At 44.6% G+C, this 24,417-nt stretch overlaps 1 protein-coding gene across 8 annotated transcripts in view; it reads left to right on the forward strand.

The window, feature by feature from the left end:
- CDC42BPB (CDC42 binding protein kinase beta) overlaps window positions 1-21,313 on the forward strand; it is a 174,891-nt gene extending 153,578 nt beyond the window's left edge. For 5 of the 8 annotated variants that reach the window (XM_053257808.1, XM_053257842.1, XM_053257826.1 and 2 more), the window contains 8 exons: window positions 1,935-2,534; window positions 6,533-6,630; window positions 6,744-6,828; window positions 8,040-8,160; window positions 8,254-8,371; window positions 10,277-10,379; window positions 10,459-10,529; window positions 19,421-21,313. In XM_053257808.1, coding sequence (XP_053113783.1) covers window positions 1,935-2,534; window positions 6,533-6,630; window positions 6,744-6,828; window positions 8,040-8,160; window positions 8,254-8,371; window positions 10,277-10,379; window positions 10,459-10,529; window positions 19,421-19,552 — 1,328 coding nt within the window. In that variant the 3' untranslated portion in view covers window positions 19,553-21,313. The remainder of the gene's footprint in view (window positions 1-1,934; window positions 2,535-6,532; window positions 6,631-6,743; window positions 6,829-8,039; window positions 8,161-8,253; window positions 8,372-10,276; window positions 10,380-10,458; window positions 10,530-19,420) is intronic. The other 3 variants (XM_053257816.1, XM_053257836.1, XM_053257862.1) reach the window with 1 other exon arrangement.
- The last annotated feature ends 3,104 nt before the right edge of the window (window positions 21,314-24,417 follow it).

The raw sequence follows: 24,417 nt of genomic DNA on the forward strand, positions 1-24,417 counted from the left end.
TTATCTTACTCACTGCACAGATGGTTATCATTTGTTAATTGAACAGGTTTCTGTTCTAGGTAAGCCAAACGTTCTGGAACTTTTATCTGAGAAAAGCCGTATTGCTGAGAACTGAAGGTGGAATGTGGAAGCTAAATTACTTTTACCAGATCCATGAAATTGTTTACATGAGGTTACAGGCAGGAGTCTCTCTCAACCCATATAATAGTGTATGGGGACCAACAAAAGAACCCTACTCCCCCCTCCCCCTCCCCACCTTTCTGCATTTCACTCTCAGCCCAGTGCGAGGAGCATAACTAATTTTCATCAGGCAAAAGAAGGGTTGGATCTAGATATGGGAGGCTTGCACAGACCCCTCTTCTCCACCCCATACCAATAACCCATCATGCTTCCTGCCCAGGTGCCCCATAGGTAAGGGGGCAGACATAAATGAAATCTTTTGCATGCAGGTGCCCTCAGTGCAAGTAAAATAATTGTCTCCCATCTCTATAAAATGAAGTGACTTGCCCTGGTATGAAAATAATTGAATAATATATAAGTTTGTTTTGCGCTTGTGTGTGGTGGAGGGGGGCAGCATTTTAAGACTAAAAAAGGGTTCAAATGATTGCAGTACTAGAAATAAGTTCTGGATAGTTCAAATTGTTCAGAACTAAATTATTGCATTCAACTTTCATGGGATGCAGTCACGTTCACATTACATCTAGTTAATATTAATGCCTAACATTAATGTTTCATACATTGTAATTGTAGAATATTTCATTTTAATAAAGTACAATGTATCCCGAATTTCTTTGAATCCATCTTTCGCTCTTCCTTTTTTCCTACATTTAGCATGTATGTTCCGCGATCTCATTTCTCCAATTGAGTCAAAGCATTGTTTTATTTATTTATTTGATGTATATGCCACCCTTCCAAAGGTGTCTCAAGGCAGCTTACATTAAAATAAAAAAATACATAACATTAAAATAAAAAAACCAATTATAAGCAGATTAAAATTAAAATTAAAACTAGATATTGGCAAAAGCCAGGCTAAAAAGATGGGTCTTTAAGGCCCTCCTGGAATCCTCCAAGCACGTTCTCTTTACTATTGCAACATTTTTGTCTCACTTCTCACTTTTCAGGCTCTTACCTCCATGTTTTTTTTGCTCATTAATAATGAAAATATTTGCCCTTAATGAAATAGGAGTTACTACTGAGAGAGTCTCAACTAGCCCTGAATTGTGTTGACCTTTGAGAAACAATATTAGTTTTCCCCCCAAATTCAAGGGGAAAGGATGACTTTGTAGATGGGGACCTTAAGTATGTGTTCAGTCTACAGCAGTGACAGGCAGAAGGTAGATAGCAATCCACCTGTGTGCCGCTAATCAATTTCGGGTGGATAACGTAGTGCTGGGATTTTGTCAAAGAATACTGCACTTGGTGGACTGATCCAGTAGGGCCATTTTTACATGCTTAAGCAAGAGTGCAAATTCAGGATTGACTAAAAGATTAATTACGTCTTAAGACATAACTAATCTATTAAGGAACCCTGAATTTGCACTCTTGTTCTGCTTTTGCCTGATACAAATTGCTTGTGCTTCTTGCACTGAGCAGAGATCCTAGGTATGTCCTCCTACTGTATTATAAATGTAAAACACATTGGTTGGCCATGACATTTCTAGGTGTTGGTTTTTTTTAAGAAAAAAAGAAAGAGCACGCAAAATAGAAGTTGGCCTATCTCTCCTCTATAGTAAGTGCTATTGCTGTAATAATGTACAGTTTTAAGAGAGGGCTAAGAGAGAGCCTTTAGTAATGTCATATCTGGAGCAAAGCTACAGCTACTCCTGTTAATATGGAACTATGCATAAACACTGTGTAATCATTTTTGGTAATATCTGATATGACCCAGTTTGTTTACACTCCCACCTCTTACTCACTGGTTCTGTTGTTTGCAGTGATTGTCCGAGCTGCTGACTGCAAGAAGGTCCACCAGATAGAGCTTGCTCCCAAAGAGAAAATCATCATCCTCATCTGTGGGCGGAATCATCATGTTCACTTGTATCCCTGGTCCTCCCTGGATGGATCCGAAGGTGGTTTTGATGTTAAACTTCCAGAAACTAAAGCCTGCCAGTTAATGACAACTGGGACAGTGAAGAAGACAAGCCCTTCAACAAGTTTGTTTGTGGCAGTGAAGCGGCAGGTTCTCTGCTATGAGATTCACAGAACTAAACCTTTCCATAAAAAGTTCAATGAAATCCAGGCTCCTGGCAACATACAGTGGATGGCTGTGTTCAAAGACAGGCTGTGTGTGGGCTACCCATCTGGTTTCTCTATATTGAACATCCAGGGTGATGGACAGTCTCTAAACCTGGTAAATCCCAATGACCCTTCGCTTGCATTCCTCTCACAACAGTCTTTTGATGCCCTCTGTGCTGTGGAACTCAGCAATGAGGAGTACCTGCTTTGCTTCAGCCACCTGGGAGTGTTCGTCGATGCACAAGGTCGGAGGTCGCGCTTGCAGGAGCTAATGTGGCCTGCGACTCCTACTGCCTGTAGTATGTATATGTTTTTTTGTTGCTGTATCCTTGTTGCTGCTTCACTTACCTGAAAAGAAGAGACAAATAAGAGGCAGAGTTAACAACTGCAGTTTAAATGTCGTTTACCAAGATCATTCAGTGTGTTTGAGGCAAATGTAGGCAAATCCAAGGAGGACAGGTCTCTCAGTGGCTGTCGTCATAGCTGCATAGAGCCTCCAGCTTCAGAGGCAGAATGCTGCTGGAGGCCAGGTACTGGATGGCAAGCAACAGAGAAGAGTTGTTGCCTTCGTGCTTCTGGGCTTTTTGAAATAGCTGGCTGGCCACCATAGGAAATTGAATCCTGGATCCTTGCTTGTTCTGATCCTGTTGGGTTTTTCTTAGGAGCTGCTGGGTCTTTCACACTGAAAATCCCTTCATGTGAGCTTAATTAGTATGTGTCTTCAAAAGGCAAAATACCAGAGTTCCTGTAAAATACAGGAAGCCTGGTCTACTTTCCTTCCTTTTTTCTCTTTATGGATTGTTTCCTTACATTGGATTCTAATAGACAGACTTGTCCTAATAAGCCACCCAAGTCAAGAACTGGCCAAGGCTCTTCAGATATTAGACAGGAAGAGTTCCCATCTTTGGTTGGTCACTCTTCTCCTTAGTTTAGGTGCAAGCCAGTGAAAAGAAACAGGAGGGAGCAGAGCTGCATGGTTTCAGTTCCTGTTTCAAAGAGGTAGAGCAAAAAGCTTCAGCAGGCTGAGTGGACAACTTGAGGGGTTTGTGGCTGCCGTTCAGTGCTCAGCACGAACAACCAGAGCTTGGTCAGCCTTGTGGCCCCAATGAATACTAATTGTTAGATTCAAGCCTGCGCGCCTCTAGGAGAGTCTGTCTCCAGCTTTAATAACCAGTTCTTTGAATTCAGGTCTCTTCACGGAGGCTGGTTTCACACTTTAAAGAGACTTTGAGACATGAGCTTCTCCTTGGCTTTTGCAAGTGTCTGTCTGAATTTGCTAAAAAAAACCCAGAGTGCTGATACTGCCATCACCCACCAATCAGTGTAGTACATGAAATTGTCGTGCATGATGCTGTATGATTATAGAAGGAAAGTGGTATGTGCTTTGTTTTGCAAACTTTTGCTAACATTGACTCCTCCTGGGACCTCAAAGCATGCTTAGTCCTGTCTGGGCTGCCTCTTTTCTGCTTGTTGCAGTTCGCTTTAGTTCAGGCTTAAAGGTTAGTGTAACCACTTCTGCCAAGTAGACTTCGTTTCATCTCATATGAAGAGAAATGTGGACACAACTTTCTTGACATTTGGATATCTGTCATCTCTAGACCTGCAGTTCTCAAAGTGCATAGTGGGAGTTCTCTTATCAGGCACATGTAGAACTCACTACCATAAGATGTGGTGAAAGACACTAGTTTCAGTGGTTTCTAAAAAAGAGAGTAAACAAATCATATCAGTAGCTTAGGGCTGCCACTATGGACAGTCTTCTGTGCCTCAAGCAACTACATGACAGACAGAATACCAGCAGCATAGAGAGATCTGGGGACACTTTGGTCATTGCGCTTCTGTGTGCCATGCAACTGTTGAGGAGCCTGTCCACCATAATGATGGCAACTCCGCCATGGCTACCAGCCATAACAGCCAGATCAAAGCTCCATCTTCAGTGGCAAGCTACCTCCAACTACCAGGTGCTGGGGATAAATGGAAGGCCTATTGCTTTTCTGGCTGGCCAATAACATTCTGAGCTAGATAGACTTATTTGGTCTGACTAACAGAACTATTTTTTTTTTAAAATGAGTACACCAGATTTTTGAAGCCTGATGAAAGTGCAGTCAATGCAGGCACTGTCACTGTCCAGAACCCTTCAGATGGCTGGGGAAATGCTCATAGATTCTGGAGGGTGCATCCTGTTCTTCCAGGGGCTGACTGGCATGTCTCTGCTACTGCTTTTTCCTTTTCTCCTCATTTTTTTGCTCAGGCTTGCCACTGTGAATAGGCCTTTCTACCACATAAACAGATGCTGTGTTTTAGGGGCACTTCCATCGGCGTGTCACTAGCAGCTTGTCAGTGCTGCCAGTGTGTTCTCTCCTTCCTTTTGTTCTGCTCTAGTGTGTACTACAGTGGTTCCCAACCTGGGTTTCTCCAGATGTTGCTGAACTGCAACTCCCATCATTCCCAGCTACAATTTGTTATAATTACAATTTGTTGTAATTCAGCAACACCTGGCGGAACCCAGGTTGGGAACCACTGGTGTTCTATATAGAAAACAAGTCAGACGGGTTTACATCTTCTGGTAATCAGAACATATAAATCCAGAAGTCTCTTCTCAAGCAAAGGGCCAGTTCTTTTTTTTAAAAGAGAAAAAGTGGGACTGGGGCAGGGGAAGCTATAATGTAGTTTGCTCCCTTGTCCACTAGTGGTTTCTTCTGTCTCTCCCCTACTGCATGTATTAGATGTGAGACTGGCATGGCATCACTGTCCAAAAGATGCAGATGGTGGAACATATGAAGCCACCTTATACTGAGTCAGTCTATCTGCCTGATGCCAGGATTGAACCTGGGACCTTCTGAATGGAAAGGAAATGCTCAGCCACTGAGCTACAGCCCCATCCCTTTAAAAGCCCCTTGTGGAATAATATTGTTTCAACCTTTGCGGGGGGACGGGGGCAGTTCATTTTTGAAGTATAAAAATTCCTTTAAGCAGTCATACGTTGCACTTTGAATGGGGACTGTGTAAGGCCAGGCCTGGGGGAGCTTGGTTCCAATCCCCTAGGTTCACTGGATGGCCTTGGGCAAGTTGTATTTCCTCACCCTCCACTTTTTGTCTGAAAAAGGAAAATAATGTCCTGCCTAGGCTGATGAAGATGACTGGAAAGGACTGAACTTCAAATATTCTTATATGCATACTAATGATCGCTCTGAATTGAGCAGTGAAATTTCTGCAACAAAAGTGTTACTCCATAGTCCCCTGTAAGAGATTAATCCATGAGTTTCATCTAGGTAAAAGTTTAGTCTGTGGCCTAGTACTCGGGTACTAAAGCTGGTCTGGGCTGTACCACCCGGAGACTGCAGGTGAGAGAGGATTTGCATAATTAATTCTTTTCCCTGGAAAAGGTTTCCTCCACATAAGAAAACTGTGAGGCTGTAGGGGATTGGGCTTTAGCTTAGTAGAAGAACATCTCTGCATTCAGAAGGTCCCAGGTTCAATCTCTGGCATCTCCAGGAAGGGCTGGAAGAGACTCCTGCCTGCCACCTTGGAGAGCCACTGCCAGTCCATGTGGCGCTGGGGTCAGCAACCTATGGCACGGGTGCCAAGAGAGGCATGCAAAATGATGTTGAGTGGCACTCCCACCGCTGGTCCAATTAATGGCACTTGGCTCCAGGGGTGGTTTTCAGGGACTGCATGCTAGAAATTGGGGGCGGGGAGAAGGAGGGCAGGCCCTTGTGTAGCACCCTCTAACTGTTGGTCCCTGCAAGGAGTTGCCTCACTCCCAGTTTTCAGCACGCAGCCCATCCCCAGAACTTCATCAGAGAGAATTTCCCTGACTGGGGCACGTGGACAATTTCAGGGGCTGCATGCTGGAAAACAGGAGCAAGGGAAGAAGTCCCCAGTGATGGTGGTGGTAGGTTAGAATCTAAATATCATGTATTGATAGCACAGAAAACCTTATATTTTATTTATTTCTAAGAGTGAGTAAAATGAAGACATGGCACAGCGTGAAAGGTTGCTGACCTCTAGTGTGGACAGTACCAAGATAGATGAACCAATGGTCTGACTCTGTTGAATGGTCAGGGAGAGGGATTCTGGCTTACACTGCTTGCAGGGATCCTCTTCCTCTCCACCCACATGCAGTGGAGGAGCATTCTTTTCACCTGCAGTCTGAAATGGTACAGCTCAGTTTCCACCTCAGCAAGAGCCAAGTCTAAGAAGGTTTTTGAACATGCCTGGGTTCAGGAAACTGTAAACATAATCATGATGCTTGGCCATTTCCTCAAGCGGTGATGACAAAAGTTGTGTTTTCTCCTAGGTTGCAATTCATTCTATTTAACTATCTACAGTGAATACGGTGTAGATGTATTCGATGTTAACACAATGGAATGGGTTCAGACTATTGGCTTAAGAAGGGTAGGTAGCCCGCCTCTCCTGTAAAATGACATGGCTCATTGGTTTGCTGGAAATGTCTGTGCAGTGGGTTGAGAATGCATTCGGTTTCCCTCTCTTTGTTGCCTCCCTGACAGATCAAACCCCTAAATGTGACAGGCACATTGAATCTCCTTCACTGTGAACCTTCTCGGCTCATCTATTTCAAGAACAAGTTTTCAGGTTAGTCTTTTTGAGGCGAGGGCAGAAAATAACAGTATAACAAAGGGGGTCCGTTGAAACTGTGATTGCCTTCTCTTGTGTTGGAGGCCAGAGGCTCACATACAGTGCAGTGAAATGCAGACAGTTGAGCCTTGATGGCGCTGCTTTGTGTACCGAAGACACTGCCCATGGCGTTACAGACCGAGACTGTTCTGCTGCAGCTTAAAATTGCACCATCGCTGTTGTACAACACTACCTGTTATTTCCAGTGGCAGTCATGTTGCACTGCTGCGATTTTGCAGGTTTGAGTTGCAGCAGAACTGTGGTCAGTGTTTTGGGCACATGCAGAAACATGGGTGGTGCTCAACTGCCTGTGTTTTGCTGCACCATATGTGAGCCAGGGTGCTGAATGCCATTTGGAGTGTGGGGGAAGGAGCAAGCTCAAATGCATGGTGCAAGCTCTAAGCAGCAGATTAATTAGTTGGTTAAGGAAGTAGAGCAGTTTTTAGTATTGTGTGTGTGAGAGACTGTTTTGGTCCTGCCATAATACTGGAGTTGGAAATGGCCTTTCCTTCTATAAAAATGAGTGGAAGCTTGTGCTAATTGAACTGTAGATTACCTTCTTCTGCATGATCACAAAAATGTAACTTATAGTGAGGTTTAATTTATTCCTTAAATTCTAGTCACTGATTAAATAATTAATTCGCTGTCAGATGATGATTAGTTGGTTCTCCCTATTTGTTGCCATCCAGCAGTCTAGAGCTTGGGGTGCTCTTCCTATATGCCCTCTAGGAAGCAGGTTCTTTAGAAGACTGACTTGATGGGGACCTGCAATAAGAGGTACCTGTCACTCTCCTACTCCTAGTGTTCTGACTCCACAGCAAATGGATGCAGGTTCCTAGCCTCGTCAGAGGACATGGTTCTCACCATTTGAATAAAGCTGTGTAAGGATCTGTAGATGTGGATACTTCGGTCATTTCAGTAAGTGATGTATAAAGTAAAACAGAGACTGTAACAAGGTGAGGTTTTAGAGATTGGTTTTAGACTGAGAGGTCACGATCTGAGATGCATAGTGCCACAGGTCTTGCAAATTCTTAGATCTTCTGTACACAATGAGCACAAGTAATTTGCTAAGAATTTCTTTTGCTTGCATTGCCTTCACTTCAGTTGGGTTTGTGCAGAACTTCTAGTCTGTGTCTAGTCCATGTAACTGCATTAATATATTGTTGCAGCAGGAGCTGCCCTCAGTGTGCCAGAAACGTCTGACAACAGCAAAAAGCAGATGCTTCGCACTAGAAGCAAGCGAAGATTTGTCTTTAAGGTCCCTGAGGAAGAGAGATTGCAGCAAAGACGGTAAGGCTTTAATCTTTGCCCCCAACACACACACTTGGGGGAAACAGAGGATCTGCTTATGTAAAGTAATTATATACGTCCCTTTTGATATAGAGAGATGCTCCGAGATCCTGAACTCAGAAACAAAATGATTTCTAACCCAACCAATTTCAACCACGTGGCTCATATGGGACCAGGCGATGGGATGCAAGTGCTCATGGATCTGCCATTGGTAAAACTTCTTATTTCTAGGAAAGGGATTATCTGAGCCAGGGCTCAGCTGCATTGTTCAAATCTTAGGGGAGAAGCTGGTAGAGGGCTTTAAAGTCTGGACAAAACCAGTGTTCTCTCTAATAGGGATTCCCAGATGTCGTTGACTACAACTCCCATCATCCCCAGCCAAAGGCCATTGGGGATCCTAGGAGTTGTAGTGAACATCATCTGGAAATCCCTGTTAGAGTGGACAGAACCACTGTTAGTTTTCTAGGAGGCAACTGTAATCCTTGAATCACACCCCAGGTGAGACTGGATCTGTTAGGACGCTGCTCCTCTTCTCCTCCCTTGCCATGGACAGAAATAACTCCAGGAAGAGAACAAAAGTAGGCTTTGCACACTCCCACCCTCATGGAAATGATGAAATGGGTGATCTCGTGGTTATTTGGACCGGGTAGCTCCTCTGACTCTAGGAGATGAAACTTTTTTCAAAGGGAGTTGGGTACCTTAAGGTAACAGGAGGTTCTGTGTTCAGATAAACATGCTCTCCCATTTGCTCAGCCAGTTCTCCCCACAGGGAGGAGAACCAGGGTAGGAGACATGCAAGCCCAATGCTTGTCACTAGTTTTATCCGTGGTTGAGAGGGAAGAGATGGCCGAACAGGCTGTGTGAAAGCTGTCTTTTCAAGAACACCACCGTGTGCATACACACACACACACACACACACACACACACACACGGCTGAAAGTCAGCAGTCATCACTGCCAGGAGTGCAATAGTATTTTCTAAATAACCATTCTCTCCTCCTTCCTTTTTCTTGTTTGTCTTGTCTGAAATAACAGAATGAATTTCCTTCCCCTTCATCCTCCCGACACTCTGCTCTGATATCACCTCCAACAGGCTTTGAGCACGTCTATCACATGAGCCCTATCTCTGCTGAAATCTTTCTCCAGAGTGACCATTCCTCCTCACTGCTTTCCTCCTCTTCCTGTCCCTCCTCTGCTTCTGTAGCAAGGGTAGGAGCAGCTCTTTAGGAACTGAAGTGGATTATGATGATGGTGGTGGTGGTGTGCATTCTCTGCCAGCGTTGAAAGGAAGTGGCGGGGAAGGGAGGAGGGCTAATAGGGAATTACTAGCCTCTGTGTGTAAGCTAGTACTTGCTGCTCTGAATCCTGCCTTCAAGATAGCAGGCTCTCAGCTGCTAAGACTAATTCATGTCTTCTCTAGGAACCTCTTTTCCTAGCCTGGGCAGGGATTATGTATCCTTCCAACAGCAGGAGGCAAAGTGAAAAACTCTTTGGAGAATGCTTTGAAATTTTTCACTGTTGCAGAACTGTCAGTATTTACTGTCATAGCTGCCAAATAGAACATAGCTGAAAATCAAACCAGTCTCTGGTTTCTGTAACTGGGAAACCCAGAGGCGTGATCTGCAGTTAGACTCTGCTGCTGATACCATATAGTCTCCAACAACACACCAGTAAATTGATAAGCATCCCAAATTAGCAGGATCTTATCCAGTCCAGGGAAAGGAAGTACTTTTGTATCGCTGGCTACTTACTATCCTCTAGACGGAATTATGAAGCAAAAGAAGCATATTGTTGTTGATTATTCTGTTCAGGCATGTCTTCTGGTGGCTTCAGTTATCCTGCCTCCAGCAGTTGGAAGGACTTTAGATTGAGTGCTCAGCTTTTGGGGGATGGGTGAGAGGAGTGGGTGGTTGTATCTCCTTGATGATTCTTTGGAAGATATAGCGTCGTGTCATATGCCTCTCATCAGCTGAACAAAGCAAGTTTCTATAGCTACCCTATACTAGCACTGAATGTAGTATTAAGTTTTTTTAAAAAAAAATCTACTAGAAATTTCAAAGAAATTCTTCTGTCAAAAATGTCTTGCGTAATTGATTGTGGCTGCATTTCTGCTACAGAGCGTCCTGCCTTCACAAGATGAAAAGGCTTGTCCTCCCACGACCAACGTTTCACGCCAGGCCCCTCAGAGAAACAAAAGCTACATTTCATGGCCCTCTTCAAGTAAGGATGGAATCATCTATTTCTACACTGTTTTGAAAACATTTTATAGTCAGATGTTAAAAACATCCTTGATTTGCAGCTGGCAGCGACCTGGGAGCAGCCATGCCCTTGCGAAGTATGTCCGATCCAGACCAGGAGTTCGACAAAGAGGTGAGATCTATCTCTATGTGTGTTCTGATTGTAGAACCCAGTTGTATCTGATTGATAGGAAGGCCTGTCTGTGCACACAGCAACTCCTTGGAGTTACGCTGTACATCACGTGTGGAGTGTCAAATATAAGGAGATTCTGTTCTGCAGGTGTCTTTATGCCCAAAACTTTAGGTTCACATTATTAGAAAGCTATGAACAACTTTGTGTTAAAGCGTGTGTTTGTTTGTTTGTTTGTTTGTTTGTTTGTTTTACATATGTTTATACTGCCCAAAACTTATGTCTCTGGGCAGTATAAAAATATGTAAAGACTAATACTTGGAACACTTTCTGGGCATCTAGGATTCAAGATGTTTCATGCTGAACATTTAAAAAATTAAGTGGGACGTTTTTGAAGGTCACAGTTGGCCTGCATTTTCTTATCCCAGCCCCCTTGCCAGGGAATTGGTCTGCCACTTTGCATAAACCAGTAATAGTATCATTGGGGGATTAAAGTGATTCCCAAACAAACTGCGTGTTTGAAACTATGAAGTCAGTTCCTAATTCCTCAGTGCATAAACTGCTGTGGCTGATTTTATGGCAAGTACAATTAAAGCAAGATGATGGGCCTAGTAACTGAAGTATTGGAAACCAAAATTGGGAATGAACTTCATATCCTGGTGGCTAAATTCACACCAGTGTTTCCTCTAAGGTGTGTGCATGCTCACAAGTTGTTTTCCCCCCATGTCTGCTCAGTTAGTTTTAGATGCCGCTCAGGTTCAATAAGGAAGGCCTCACTCTGAATGCATGTGCGTACACACTGCCTTAATACTGCCGCCCAAAACAAAATTCATTCTGTGTGCACACATCTAAAAAATGAGAGGGAGCACGGATTCGCATGCATACTTTTCTACTCCCATCTCACCGTGGTTTTTGTAGTTGTCATAGAGCACGAAGGGAGCAATCAGAGGGTGGCTCAAGCATTGCCTTTGACCTATTGAGGAACCTCCCTTTCAGATATAGGGCTTGTTTTCCCTTCTTCAGCTTCTACCTCCCCATTATTACCTTGGCCTTACTTCACATGGGCAGTAGTGTTAGTGGCAGGGCAGGCTTACAAGTATAGTGGACAGAGCCAGTGTGTGTGGAAGGGCAAATGTCTGCGGCTAAGAGATGGCTCAAACAATGGTGGTAGCAGTAAATGTGGCTTTGTTGTTCTTACATTTGCGTATATTGGCTGTCATCCTGACTAACGAAATGCTAGGACTGTATGAGAAGCACCAATGCTGCTGATGGATTTGGAATGAATTTCAGCAACTTCTCAGCTGCTGGGGTCAAGGACATCTCTAAGTGGATTAATTCCCCCCCACGTGCTCCTAGGCAGGACTATGTTTATTAGCTAAATTGAACACTTATATAGCCTGGGGCGGATAACCCCGCCCCAGTTCTTCCAGTCCTACAGTGCTCCAGGCAACTTCTTTCTCCAGCTCGGTATTTTTGCTATTCCATTTTAATACCTTCCTCCTTCCTACCTCCATTCTCGCTGTTTATCTACTCTAAACCTTTGATTTTTTTTAAAAAAAATCTATCTCAGCCTTCCTTGTCTCTTCCTCCTTCCTTCCCGTTACTCGCATGGAGCACTCAAGGAACACTCAGATTGTTTTGGTCCCCAAAGTAAAGGGACATAAGGGTTTTCCCTTCACTACAAGGGCTCCCGGATCACCTCCACCCACCCGGGCAATGCTGGCCACTCTACTGCCACTCGGCCAAGCCCAGGATACCTCGACATGTAATTTCCCATCCCCGGATGGGAAATGCACAGCATGTCTCTCCGCCCCTGTCCATTCCACAAGGAGAAGAGATCTCGGAGGTGCTGTTGCTGCTCTCCCTAAGGCTCCGCAAAGCCACGGATGCCAAACTAAAGCGCCCGCCCCCCACCACTAGGGAACTCAGAGCCATAGTGGACAAACAAACTTCTCCCACCGCACCCACTAAAAAGGCCATGGCGGATCAGCCGCACAGCAAAGAGGATAACCAGCCGATGGAGCAGCACTCGCACAGCCCCGTCCCTGCAACAACTGGGCAAACTGAGCCCAGAGCAATAAAAGGGAAGACAACTCCACTCCAAATGACTCTCAAGACCTGGTTAGATCTAACCCTATTGAGTGATCTCCTCCCCTGCGGGGCCCTCTGGTGCAGGCATGCCACAACCCCTTTCTGCCCCATTGCCCAGATACATACCTTCAGAGTATCAGGATTGGTTTAAATTTACAAATGCTGAATCTCTCCAATCCTTTAAAATGCTTTTTTTTAAAGCCAAACAGCAAAAAAGCCACAGGAGGACTCCCTCTTCCTTAGAGGAGTCTTCCTCATCCAAAGCCTTTTCTCCTCCACCTAAAAAAGCCAAAAGAAAAAGAAAACATACTGTGGGACACAAATCAAATAAATCTGGCACATCAGAGGGTTCAAAACTTAAAACCAGGGAACCTCATTCATCGGAACTTTCTGGCCCCAATTCAGATGACCCACCCGCAAAACCTACTCGCCCAACTGGGCCAGTTAGACTTCCCAAACCCTCCAATCCTGTTATTGATCTGAAAGCAGATCCAGAAGCTACTCCAAATTGGGGGGGGGGGATAGAACTAATCCTGACCCAGACGCTACCCCCGATGGGGGGGGGGGAATGGTCTCCAGCAGAGGACCCTGATGCTACCTCTGTTTCTTAATGCCTGTTCTTACCAGAGGACTTTAACCCCTTACTGTCTAGAACTATTGCTACACTGGGATTGCAACCTAAACTGCCATCTGAATCACCTAAAGCCTCTAGGGAGGACTAGATGTTTCCTAAAACCAGAAACAAAGATATGCTTCTTCCCATGCCACCTCCATTTACTAAAGCTATTAAACATGAGTGGTTTCTCCCGGTGGCAAATAGAAATGCTCTCATAGTGCCGAAAAAGTTCTATTGGTTCCAACAGAAGCCATCATACTTGCTTAAGACCCACCCACCCCCGCAGATTCACTAGTCGTACACCTGATCTCAGGCTCATTGCTTTCCAGCGACGCTAAGGTGCTACTTAAAGACCCTACTGACAAAAAGGTAGAAATTGTATTTAAAAGGACAGTTGATAATGTCTCCCTGGTAACTAGGGCCACTGCCTCCGCCTCCATGATAGCCAGAGCGACACTCCTCTGAGTGGACAATCCATTACAGGACCCTCCGTCTGGCCCCACCAGACTTGAACAACAGCTGGTTAAGATACAAAAGGCGCAGGCCTTCATTGCCAACGCCACCCTAGATTCAATCAGGTTTGCCTCCAGAGCCTTGGCTACATCAGTGGTGGGCAGAAGGCACACACCTCTGGCTTAAGAGCTAGCAGGTGGATGCCACTTCTAAGACTTAATTTATCAGCAGTGCCTTACGATGGGGCCAAGCTCTTTGGTGGAATCAAAAGATAAAAGAAAAACCATGCCACCTGCAGCCCAAAAACCTGAAAGGTTCAACAGGAAGCCATTTCTGTCCATTTGTGCCTCTAAACCACCGCCTTTTTAGAGGCAGAGAGAGAGACTTTAGACCACAAAGAGGGGGCTGGAATCACCATAGCCTACCTTCCAAAACTCCCTACCAGAACCAGCCACACTTCTCCCAACCAGCCAAGCAGAATAAACAAGCCTGACTCGGGGCTTCCCAGACTGTGGGGATGCCTCTCTGCACACTTCCATGCCTGGGAAAGCTCCACCACAGACAGGTTGGTGCTGGACATTGTACAAAGTAGTGATGTACACGGAACCACAGAGACATGGTTTGACGCCGGCGGGGGTCTCCCTTTAAGGGCAGGGTGGTTGCACTTACCCCTCCCGCCGCTTTCCCCCTGCTGGCACTCCGTTTTTAAAAAAGGTTTTTGGGGTGGCAGCATTCCTCCCTGCCCCCGTTGTTGCCTGGAAATACCGGAAGTAAGGGCTGCGTGTGCACCCTGGTTCATGGAGTTACTTCACCTGACCACAACAGAACCGTGGATGCTCCCCCTGACTCCAGACCTTCTAACCCAAGGACCAGTTCTACATCCAGACCCTGGCTGGTTGCAGCTAGCTGCATGGCGACTGAGCAGCAACTGTTAAGTCAGCATGGTTACTCACTAAAGGTCTTGGACACTATGATGTCCTCCAGGTGAGCCTCCGCGAAGAGAATTTATCAATGCTCTTGGAGAGCATTCCTCTGCTGGTGTGCCCGTCATTCTATTCCCAGGGGCAATGCATCCTTACAACACCTCCTTCAGTTCCTGCAAGATGGACTAGACAAGGGGCTCAGACCTAACACCCTCAAACATCAGGCAACATCGCTAATTGGCCTGATACCTGGCCTTTCCCAGAAGTCCACACTGGCTCATCCTCATCTCAGATGTTTTCTTTGCAGCACAACCATATTATCTCCGCCTACAGTCCATCACTTTCCTGCTTGGGACCTACATACCGTCCTGAAGGCCCTACAGGCCCCTCCATTTGAGCCCATCCTTTCTATTCTGTTGCACATCCTTTCCTTCAAGTTGGCATTTCTTATAGCTGTCACATCTGCTCACCTTGTTAATCCACAAGTCCTACTGCATTTTCTCCCAAGAAACAGTTCAACTCATACCCGACCCCTAAAGTCTCTTCAGCCTTCCATACTTCACAAGATACCATCCTGCCTTCCTTCTGCCCATGACCTACACACTCGGCAGAGAAAGCATGGCACATGCTTGACATTCACCAATGCCTCAAGAGGATATAGTATATATAAAAAGATCAGCTTCCTTCCGGACTACAGACATGCTCTTTGTCTCATTCCTTCCCAGATCAATGGGCAAGTCGCTCTCTCCATCTACAATAGCTAGATGGATCCGAACTTGCATCCCTGTGGCCTACGAAATACACACATCCTTCAACACGCATTCTGGTCCACTCCACCCAGGCAGCAGCCACCACGGCAACATTCTCAGCAATGGCTCCGGTGCACGAGATCTGCAAAGCGGCCACTTGGAAAAATCCATCCACCTTCACCAAGCATTACAGGATGGACACCCATGCATCAGCCCAAGCCACCTTTGGAAGCCGTGTACTTCAGCAGGTGCTGCCCCGGGAGTAGTGGGAGGCGCTCCCACGCGGAGATGTTATTGTGCTGTGGTAACTCCCACTTAGAGATGTCCTTGACCCCAGCAGCTGAGAACGGAGCATTGCTCACTTACCATGCAGGCTTCTTCTGGCTGCTGGAGTCAAGGACATCTTGGCCCACTCGCTCACCGCCTCTACCTACTCCCAGATCCTAACTTCCTTTGTCTAGAGTTTTCTGCCATGAGGCGATGGGTACACAGTCTCAAGAATTACCTTCATCAGCCAGTCCTCAACCTCTCAGACGACATGGGACTCTCTGATCATTCCCCTATCTCTGTATATAGTTCTCTTTCTTATATTGTATATGTTTATCTTTTATCTCATGTTCAGCTATCCTTGCACCTGGAGAACTGGGGTGGGGCTATCTTCCCCAGGCTATATAGATGTTCAGTTTAGCTAACTAACATAGTCTTGCCTAGGAGCACGTGAGGGACATTAACCCACTTAGAGATGTCCTAAACTCCATCAGCCAGAAGAAGCCTTCACGACCAATGCTCCATTCCCCTTTCTCCAGAAGTGCTCTGTGCCCCCTGAAAATATGTCCCTGAGGATTGTGCAACCCTCAGAGATATCTCTTTCGGTGGCACAGAGCACTTCCAGGAGAAGGGGAAGTCATAGGACCCACACCCCCTAATGCACAAATGCTGGTGCTGCACTGGTTAGAAAGTCAGAAGCAGCACTGATGCCTCTCGTGTAACATTATTAGTCAGAATATTGGCCAGTAGGTTTGAATAGATCTGAACTATCTTGAGCTTGGGATAAAAATATCTTTAAGTAAAGGTCTGGGAAATGCAGTGGGAGAAATTGTTTGTCGAACTTGCCTTTGAGGTAATGAATAGGAGCATTTGCATATGTCTCGGAAAATTTCCCAAGCCCTCAAAATATTAAAAATTCTGCATGTCTGTGGACACTTCTCGATTTCCTAGTGAATGCCACTGCCCTAGAGAGAGCTGCGTTGTATCTGGCGTTTTGAAAAGATCCAGTATCCATGGATACTGTGGGTCATCATAGTTTGTTTCATGGCTGATATTTGCACAGTGGGTCAGAATCCCTACCAGTGCTGGATCCTTTCCTAAAAGCTGTCTGTTGCCCCTTGGTGACTGCAAAAATCATAGGACTGCAGGTGAAACACAATGGTGGGGCTCCACCCACAGTAAGCATAACAAGAAGCTTAGCCTGCAGCTGTCGCCTTAAGAATTGCCCACTGAGTCAGGTTTTTGGTCGCATCTTCAGTTTATGCCTATGTACAGTGTGCCTACTCACTCTCTAATGCTTGGTTTTTGCACATGGGAGTATATGGATAGCACAATACACATTTCCAAGATAATGATCTCAGTAATGTTGCCTTATCACTGCTTATCTCTTCTAATTAATTGCATTCTAGATAAATTTGCTGTTTACACCCTCAAAAAAATCTTGTGAACTGTATCTCTTGGGGGTAATTGCCTCTTAATCTTTTGGCTAAATATAAATTCTGCTTCCCCCAATTTAATAGACTGCCACAGTAGCAGTTCTGCTATGAGGCTGTGCATTGTGAAGGGTTAATTGCATTCCAAAATACCAGAAAACTGGCCAAGCTGCCAGTAAAGAAAAGAGAAAGGACTGCACATAGAATGTCAGCAACCAGCAGGATATCTAGAAAATAAGCGTCGGTGCATGGGGGTTATTGACTGAAAGGAATTTCCAGTGAATGTTTCATTTCTGGGCTGCGTTTCCAGCCTCCCTTGACATAATTTGATGAGTTTTTTGAGTTGCAATCCAAAATCTCCAGTTTTTCTTGTGCTGCCAGAGCCATTGCATGAGCAATTGGTGAACAATTCTTAAGTTGTCTTATGCCTTTGCTTTTCCATCAGACTTAATTCATTTCCAAACTACAAATGGTGTGCAGTTGAGTTCTGCTCTTCCCTCACTGGCAGAGGTTAGCCTTTAGTTAAAAGATTGCCCGTTGAACTCAGGTGTGTATGCCCACATGACATAACATAATAAGAAAAGCCATTTCTGAGTGTACATTCAAAATTGGGCAAAGTGATAAGGAGTGGATGATGTTAATCCATTCCATTCATGCCTCTTCCCTGCTTTCCTGTTAGTGGGGGTGGGGGAGTGGGGCAAGAAGAAGCACCCCTTACCTTTTCCCCTACAGGTAGAAAATTAACTGGGAAACAGTTTTCCCAGTTAATAGACAAATGGCAGGAGCAGAAAGAGGTTACAATTAGTCCATCTTCCCACTGCAGCAATAGAATCATGCATTCAATGCAGTTTAGCTCTTCCAGTGTGTTTATGTTGTTAGAAGGGAAAATACAAGGTCAAGAATGGTCGTGGAGAAGTGTGTGTGAAAGCAGTTATGTGGCATGGAGGAGTAAAGAGGTGTTAAGCCAAAGACCTTGCAGAAAAGGTGCGCTTTGAGGAGGAATGTGAAGGGGAAGGAGAAGGAATGTGAAGGGGGAGAAAAAAGTGGCATCATATAGGGTACTCTTGAAGAGAGAATTCCAGGCACAGAGCAAGAAAATGATCATAGTCATAATATGTTTGCTACAAGATGTCTTCAAAATCCTGCATAGGGAAGGTTCACACACAGTCCAGCTGTGAAGGTTGCACACCCAACAAGAAGCAGCATCTGCCTTGGGCTGGTGTGTGCTCTTCCCACCACACAGAGGATGGTGAGTGGGAATAAGGGTCTGAGTTCTGTCTCCAGCAGGGTCAAGAGCAATACAGAACCTCTAGTGTTGCGGAACAGTAAATTGTCAGTGCTGGACAGATCACAAGTGTGGGGGTGATTCAGGTAAGAATCTGTTTGCCTAGGCTCTATCCTGAGGCTTGCTCCCAGAACTGCCATCATGTGGACTGTATGTGAACATCCTTCAATAGCTACCCAATGTCAATGAGTTGAAGCTTGCAGGAACTGTGCCCTGGTATTGCTGTTGCTTTCTATCACCTGCTCTCTGTTGCTACACCACAAACACCTACCCAAAAAAAGTCCTGGTCGTCATTTTTTAAAATCAGACTGAGGCCCAAACTACACATGGCATCTTCAAACCACTCCAATCATGTCTACAGAAGGATGGGTGCCGTCACCTCCAAAAAGGCCTTGAGTGTGGAGAGCACCAAACCCTTCCCCATCCATCTTCCACTCTGCTGCTGCTCCTTCCAGGGAAGTTCTGTATGCTGGTCTTCATATTTAAAAGACAAGTTGCCTTTCTTTCCTTTCTTTCTTCCCCTTTTGAGACCTGGCTGTAGACAAAAGAAACGGAGTCTTTTCTACATTACCTGCATGCAGATTTAGAGGCCGCTGCTTGGACTCTCCTCCAGTGTATGGCAACAGTGTGGCTTAGATGCCCCTGCACCACAAGGTCTCTTGCTACGAAGTCAGACTCATTTCCAATATCCAAGCCCATCTAGGATGCCACAGATTTTGGAAGTTGGACTGCAGTAGTAAGAGCTGAGGGGTCAGTGTTCCTCCCCACACACCCCTTTGGTGGTTTAAATTTGCATCTCCTACTTTTATGTGATTTAGGCCAAACACACTTGGAAGAAACAAGCCTGCTGCTTCTGTGTCTAGTTTGGGCCCAGGGCAATTTTTTCTACATTAATGTGCACTTGTTCACTTTTTGTATACACTTTTTGTATTTGTATCCTCCACAGGACTCCCCTTTTGTTGTGATGAGCTGAATTGCCTTTGCCTCTCCTCCTATCCCATGTTGTTGGCTTTTTTTTAGGCATTTGAATTTCAGTGTGTTTTGAAAGCATTCTTGTTTTCTCCTGTCTCTTAACAGCCTGATTCGGATTCTACCAAACACTCTACTCCTTCCAACAGCTCTAACCCGAGTGGCCCCCCAAGTCCCAACTCTCCACATAGGAATCAGCTGACACTAGATGGACTGGACCAATCAACCTGTGATGCATAATACTACAGCCACCCCCTTTCTGAACGTGGGACCATCCGCTACTCCATGGAGTATTCAAGAGCAGGACATCTGTCTCCAACAACAGTGCCAAGACTGATACTGAATTTCTAGTGTTGCACAAAACTAAATCCTGTATCTAGATTGTAGATTTGGGGGACAAAAAATGGAGAGAATTCTTTATTACTACAATGATCAAAGGTTTTTTATGCAAAACTGTTCATTAAACTTCTGGTGGGACCCATTTCTGGAGAGCTGTGATACACTCTCACGGCATACATGAAAGACTACCAGTAAATAGTCTGCACACTTAAGTTGGGAAAAAAACCTAGAGAAGAGATGCTGGTGGTAGTTACTATTCAGCAATGTCAGGAATATTATTTTTCTATAGGATGATGTAATGTCTCGTTAGCAGGAAATCCTTTTAGGAAAAAAGTGAACTTTTTGGATGGGAAGTAAAAGCCGGCTAGTTACATCCTCAGCTAAATATATTCTGTTGTTTTTTTCAAAGTGTAGGAGAATGATAGGAAGCTGTAGGGCCATTCCCAGCATCAGTAGAATATGTCAGGAAGTTGAATGAAAATTGAGGCTCTAGTCTGTGGCCTTTTAACTTATTTAGCCATTACATGCATTCTCAGCTTTGTAAATGTCATTCTCCTGACTTTTTAGCCATGTACATAAAAACTATTACCGTTACATTTTACCCTTAACCCTTCTTTGTCTTCTTTTTTTTTTAAGACCTCCTCAATCATTGTTGGCCAGGGCAGGGCTTTTCTTAAAACACACACACAAACACACACACACACAAACATATATATATAAAATACTGCTGTGAAACAGGTTATGCCCTGCTTTTCCTGCTACCATCTTCTCAGACACTTGTGTAACTTCTTGTTTTTGTTTTCAGTGTAAAGGATACCTTCATTTAATTTTGGTTTTTATTTTAGCTAGCTAGCATTCTCTTGGGATCGCTCCCTTTGAAGGCTGCTCATACGATGGGATTGTGTAGTGCTTAAAACCATTGGTCTTTTTTTATTGGTAACCAAAATGGAGACCTTGAAGGATGTGTATATGAGGGTGCCTCTTCTTTTTCCCCTCCTCCCCCCGCCCAGTTCATTGTCTCCTCACCTGCATGAAGACCCCATGATTGTTAATCAAAAGTATTGATCATGTAGAGAAAAATTGCACAGCACACTCCTGTATATTTTGCTATGGCCCACGTGCAGCAGTGACATATTGCGTGTATATTTTATCTCATGCTTCCATGTATTATACATTTAGTAATTCTCCCCACCCCCAAAAAACAACAATTTTTGTGATCATGTTTCATTTAAAAGTGTGTAATTAATTCTGTAGCTGGCATATCCAGTTTGTCATTGTCACACTAGTGTGCCTTCTGTGCCAATTTGATGACAGTTGGATGTCACTTGTTTTAAAATCTGGTTTCTATGGGCTAATGGTATACCAATGGCTAATCCTCTTTCCTGAAACACTGTATAGGACATGCACTTATCTCTAGTTTAAACCAAGTGGCTCTAGTCAACATTTAATCCTGTTACATTAAGTGTTTGACAATATTCGCTCTTTCTCAGATTCTTGATCAATGCGGCTCGATTTGAGCTGGACACTACTGCTTTTGGGGTTTTCTGGTTTTTACTCTTTTTTTTAAATGTAAGTCTAAAGTCTTTGTAATTATTGAATTGTGAGAACATTTTTGAACAATTTACTTGTCAATAAAGCAGAAGAGGGAGGTTTTAAAAAGTTCCCAGTGGTCCTGTCTTTTGCTGGTTAAAATCTGTGTTCGCCACTCAAACTCAAACTCACTTTATTCATTTTGAAAGCATTGAAGTATGAGGCTCGTCTACATGTTATTTCAAAAGGATGACGCACTCGAGTACACCATCGAAAGTGGGAGCAGAAGCCCCAGTCTTGATGCTGCATCCATCATCACTCTTACTCCCGCTCCCGCAGGGCTCACACTTATGGCCTTTGTCCGATGTGGCAAAGGCTGTAAGCATGGTGGCGGGTGCTTCTGTGATCGGGAGACTCAAGCACCCAGGTCTTCCGATCACGGAAGTGCCCGCCAGTGTTCCCTCTTAACAGGGATTCCCAGATGTTGACTACAACTCCCAGCATCCTCAGCTGCAATAGCCTTTGCTTGGGGGTTATGGGAGTTGTAGTCAACAACATCTGGGAATCCTTATTAGAGTGAACCCTGGTGCCTTTGCATCTTCAGATGAAGTGTGAGCCCTGCAGGAAACAAATTGAGGGGAATGATGGACACGCCAGACTTCTCTACTCCTGCTTTGGACAGTGTACTTGAGTACACTGTTCCTTTAAAATACAGTCTGAATGAGGCTATGATGTCTCACCCCAGGAAAAGGGGTGGGGAGATCCTTGTGCACTCCTGTATCTAATTTTAGAACAAAATAAGCGGGAGCACTTGTTTAAGGGGGCTTGTGTTCAAGAGCTGCTCTAAGAGGCTATCCAGAGACTCTAAGTGCCTATCCACCACACAGCAAATAAAGGGAAGACATTTTCCCTAATCAATAAACACATTAAATGTCTAGAAAGAATCCACATTAAAAATACCATGCTCCAAGCATACAAAGGTTTTATTAAAACAATCCATATATAATCAAAGGTAACAGAATCAATATACAAATGTATAACTGGATATCACAAACATATCACAATAAAATTGTCATGGGTACCCTACACAATTTAACATTAAGACCAAAAAAAAGTTACGGCTGACATCCTGATTAAGGAAGCACTGGTACTTCTGTAGAGTTCCAGACTAACACAACACTGGTGCTAGAATGTCTGGAGGGTGGAATTCAGGGACCTCCCCTTTCTTGGGAAACCCTCTGTGTCATCCAAAAATATGTCCCCGAGGGCTGAGTGCCTCATGGGGACATATGTTTTGTTGGCAGAGAGCACTTCCTGGGAAAGGGGAAGTCATTGAAATTTGCCCCCACTGCTGAGCCAGCAGTGGAGCGGAGTTAGTTGAACCTCAGAAGCACTGGTGCTTCTCTTGTTACACCGGTGCTTCATTAGTCAGGATGTTAGCCCATGAATATTGTCACTTCCAAAGATAAATAGATTGGACCAGGTTTTTCCCTGCAATTCATTCATGCACTGTGTTCTCCAAAAGGTTAGGAAGCCTGGCCTGTCCCAGCACATTAAGCATGTGTAGAATATTCTCTGTTGTCGTCCTGTACCTGCCCAAGCAACCTAGAGGCGGAGAAAGCAGCAGCTGAAAGTTGGCATATGCCAGTGCTGCCGCTTCTGCAGCTTCCAGGGCTTTTCAATCCACATTTAAAGCCTGCAGAAGAATATCAGTTGCTGCTGATCTTCCCCTTCTCCTTTCTGTAGGATGGAGCTGAGGACCATTCAGTGGGGAAAGGTCAGTAGGAATCATCAGCTCTGGTAAGTTGTGTGAAGAAGTGGCAGACATATAGTAGGCAGCCTGTATTGGGAATAACAGGAAGATGGAAGAGTTAATCCAGTCAAACTGATGAAGTCAAAGACTACCCATCTTGATTAACCTTTTTTAAATTTCCCTCTATGCAAATAGGAAACCATTTCAGGTTTGGGGGCATTATTTTTATTTATTTACATTTATATCCCATTCTTCCTCCAAGGACCCCAGAGCGGTGTACTACATACTTGTTTCTCTTTCACAACAACCCTGTGAAGTAGGTTAGGCTGAGAGAGAAGTGACTGGCCCAGAGTCACCCAGCAAGTCTCATGGCTGAATGGGGATTTGAACTCGGGTCTCCCGGGTCCTAGTCCAGCACTCTAACCACTACCCCACACTGGCTCCTTATCAGCACATTATCAGGTGCTGCCATTCTGTATACATAAATACTCTGAATGGGTCTCTGAAAAGTCCTTTTGAAATGAATCCCAGCATTGTAATTTTAATTTAGACTCCTTGCTCATTTCCTTTATCTGATGCAATATGTTTTAAGTGACCCAGAAAAATTGTCATGAGAGGGGAAAGGGCCTGAAATGTAACCGTGTGTATCACAATGTTTGACCGTGCATAACTTGCTCCAGATTGCTATTATGAGTACAATGCAATCAGAGGAGAATGCGTGTGAATGCAGCACTTAAAGAGGCATTGAGATGACAATGGTGGATATATGAAAGCTTAAATAAACTCCCAGCCTACCCTCTTCTACATAGGGAGAATGTTTAGCTGAAAAACCTTCCGTTTGCTGCAGTATTTGCAAACAGGTAAACAGATGGCAACTGAGCCTGAGCCATGGCAGGTATAGCGGAAATAAGGTATCCTGGTAAATAAATTACATTTTACTCAGCTCCCAGCTGCAGATGGCTCTTAAGCTGGATCAGAAAGAGCATCCGTTCATTAGCTTTAACACACAATGCCCCATTAAAACGCTCAGCCACATCTTTCAAGTGGGTAGCAATGCCAGATAGCAACGAGGCGGGGAAAATTTGGGACAGGTGTGAAACTACTACTAACATACTGCTTTTAAAAAATAAAAACAAAGTTCTCAAAGTTGTTTACACAGAAAAAGAATAATGAGAAGATGGCTCCCTGTCCCAGAAGGGCTCACAGTCTAAAACACATGGGAGACACCAACAGCATCCACTGGAGAGATGCTATGTTCAGGTTGAATAGGGCCAACCATTTTTGTCCTGCTTAATAGAAGTCCTCTGTACAGCTTAGGTCCTCCTTCTGTAAGACTCCCACTGCTCATTAAAATCTCCAGGAGTGGGGTGCCACCTGCTCATCTGGAGGCACTTTGGAATCGGGGCCCTCTCAGACATCCCCCTAGATTGTGGAATGTGTTTCTTGTGGGAATCAGAGGTCTATTATCCCTAGAGTCATCCAA

Source organism: Hemicordylus capensis, chromosome 1 (assembly GCF_027244095.1).
Source record: "Hemicordylus capensis ecotype Gifberg chromosome 1, rHemCap1.1.pri, whole genome shotgun sequence".
In the NCBI taxonomy this organism is placed as follows: domain Eukaryota; kingdom Metazoa; phylum Chordata; class Lepidosauria; order Squamata; family Cordylidae; genus Hemicordylus; species Hemicordylus capensis.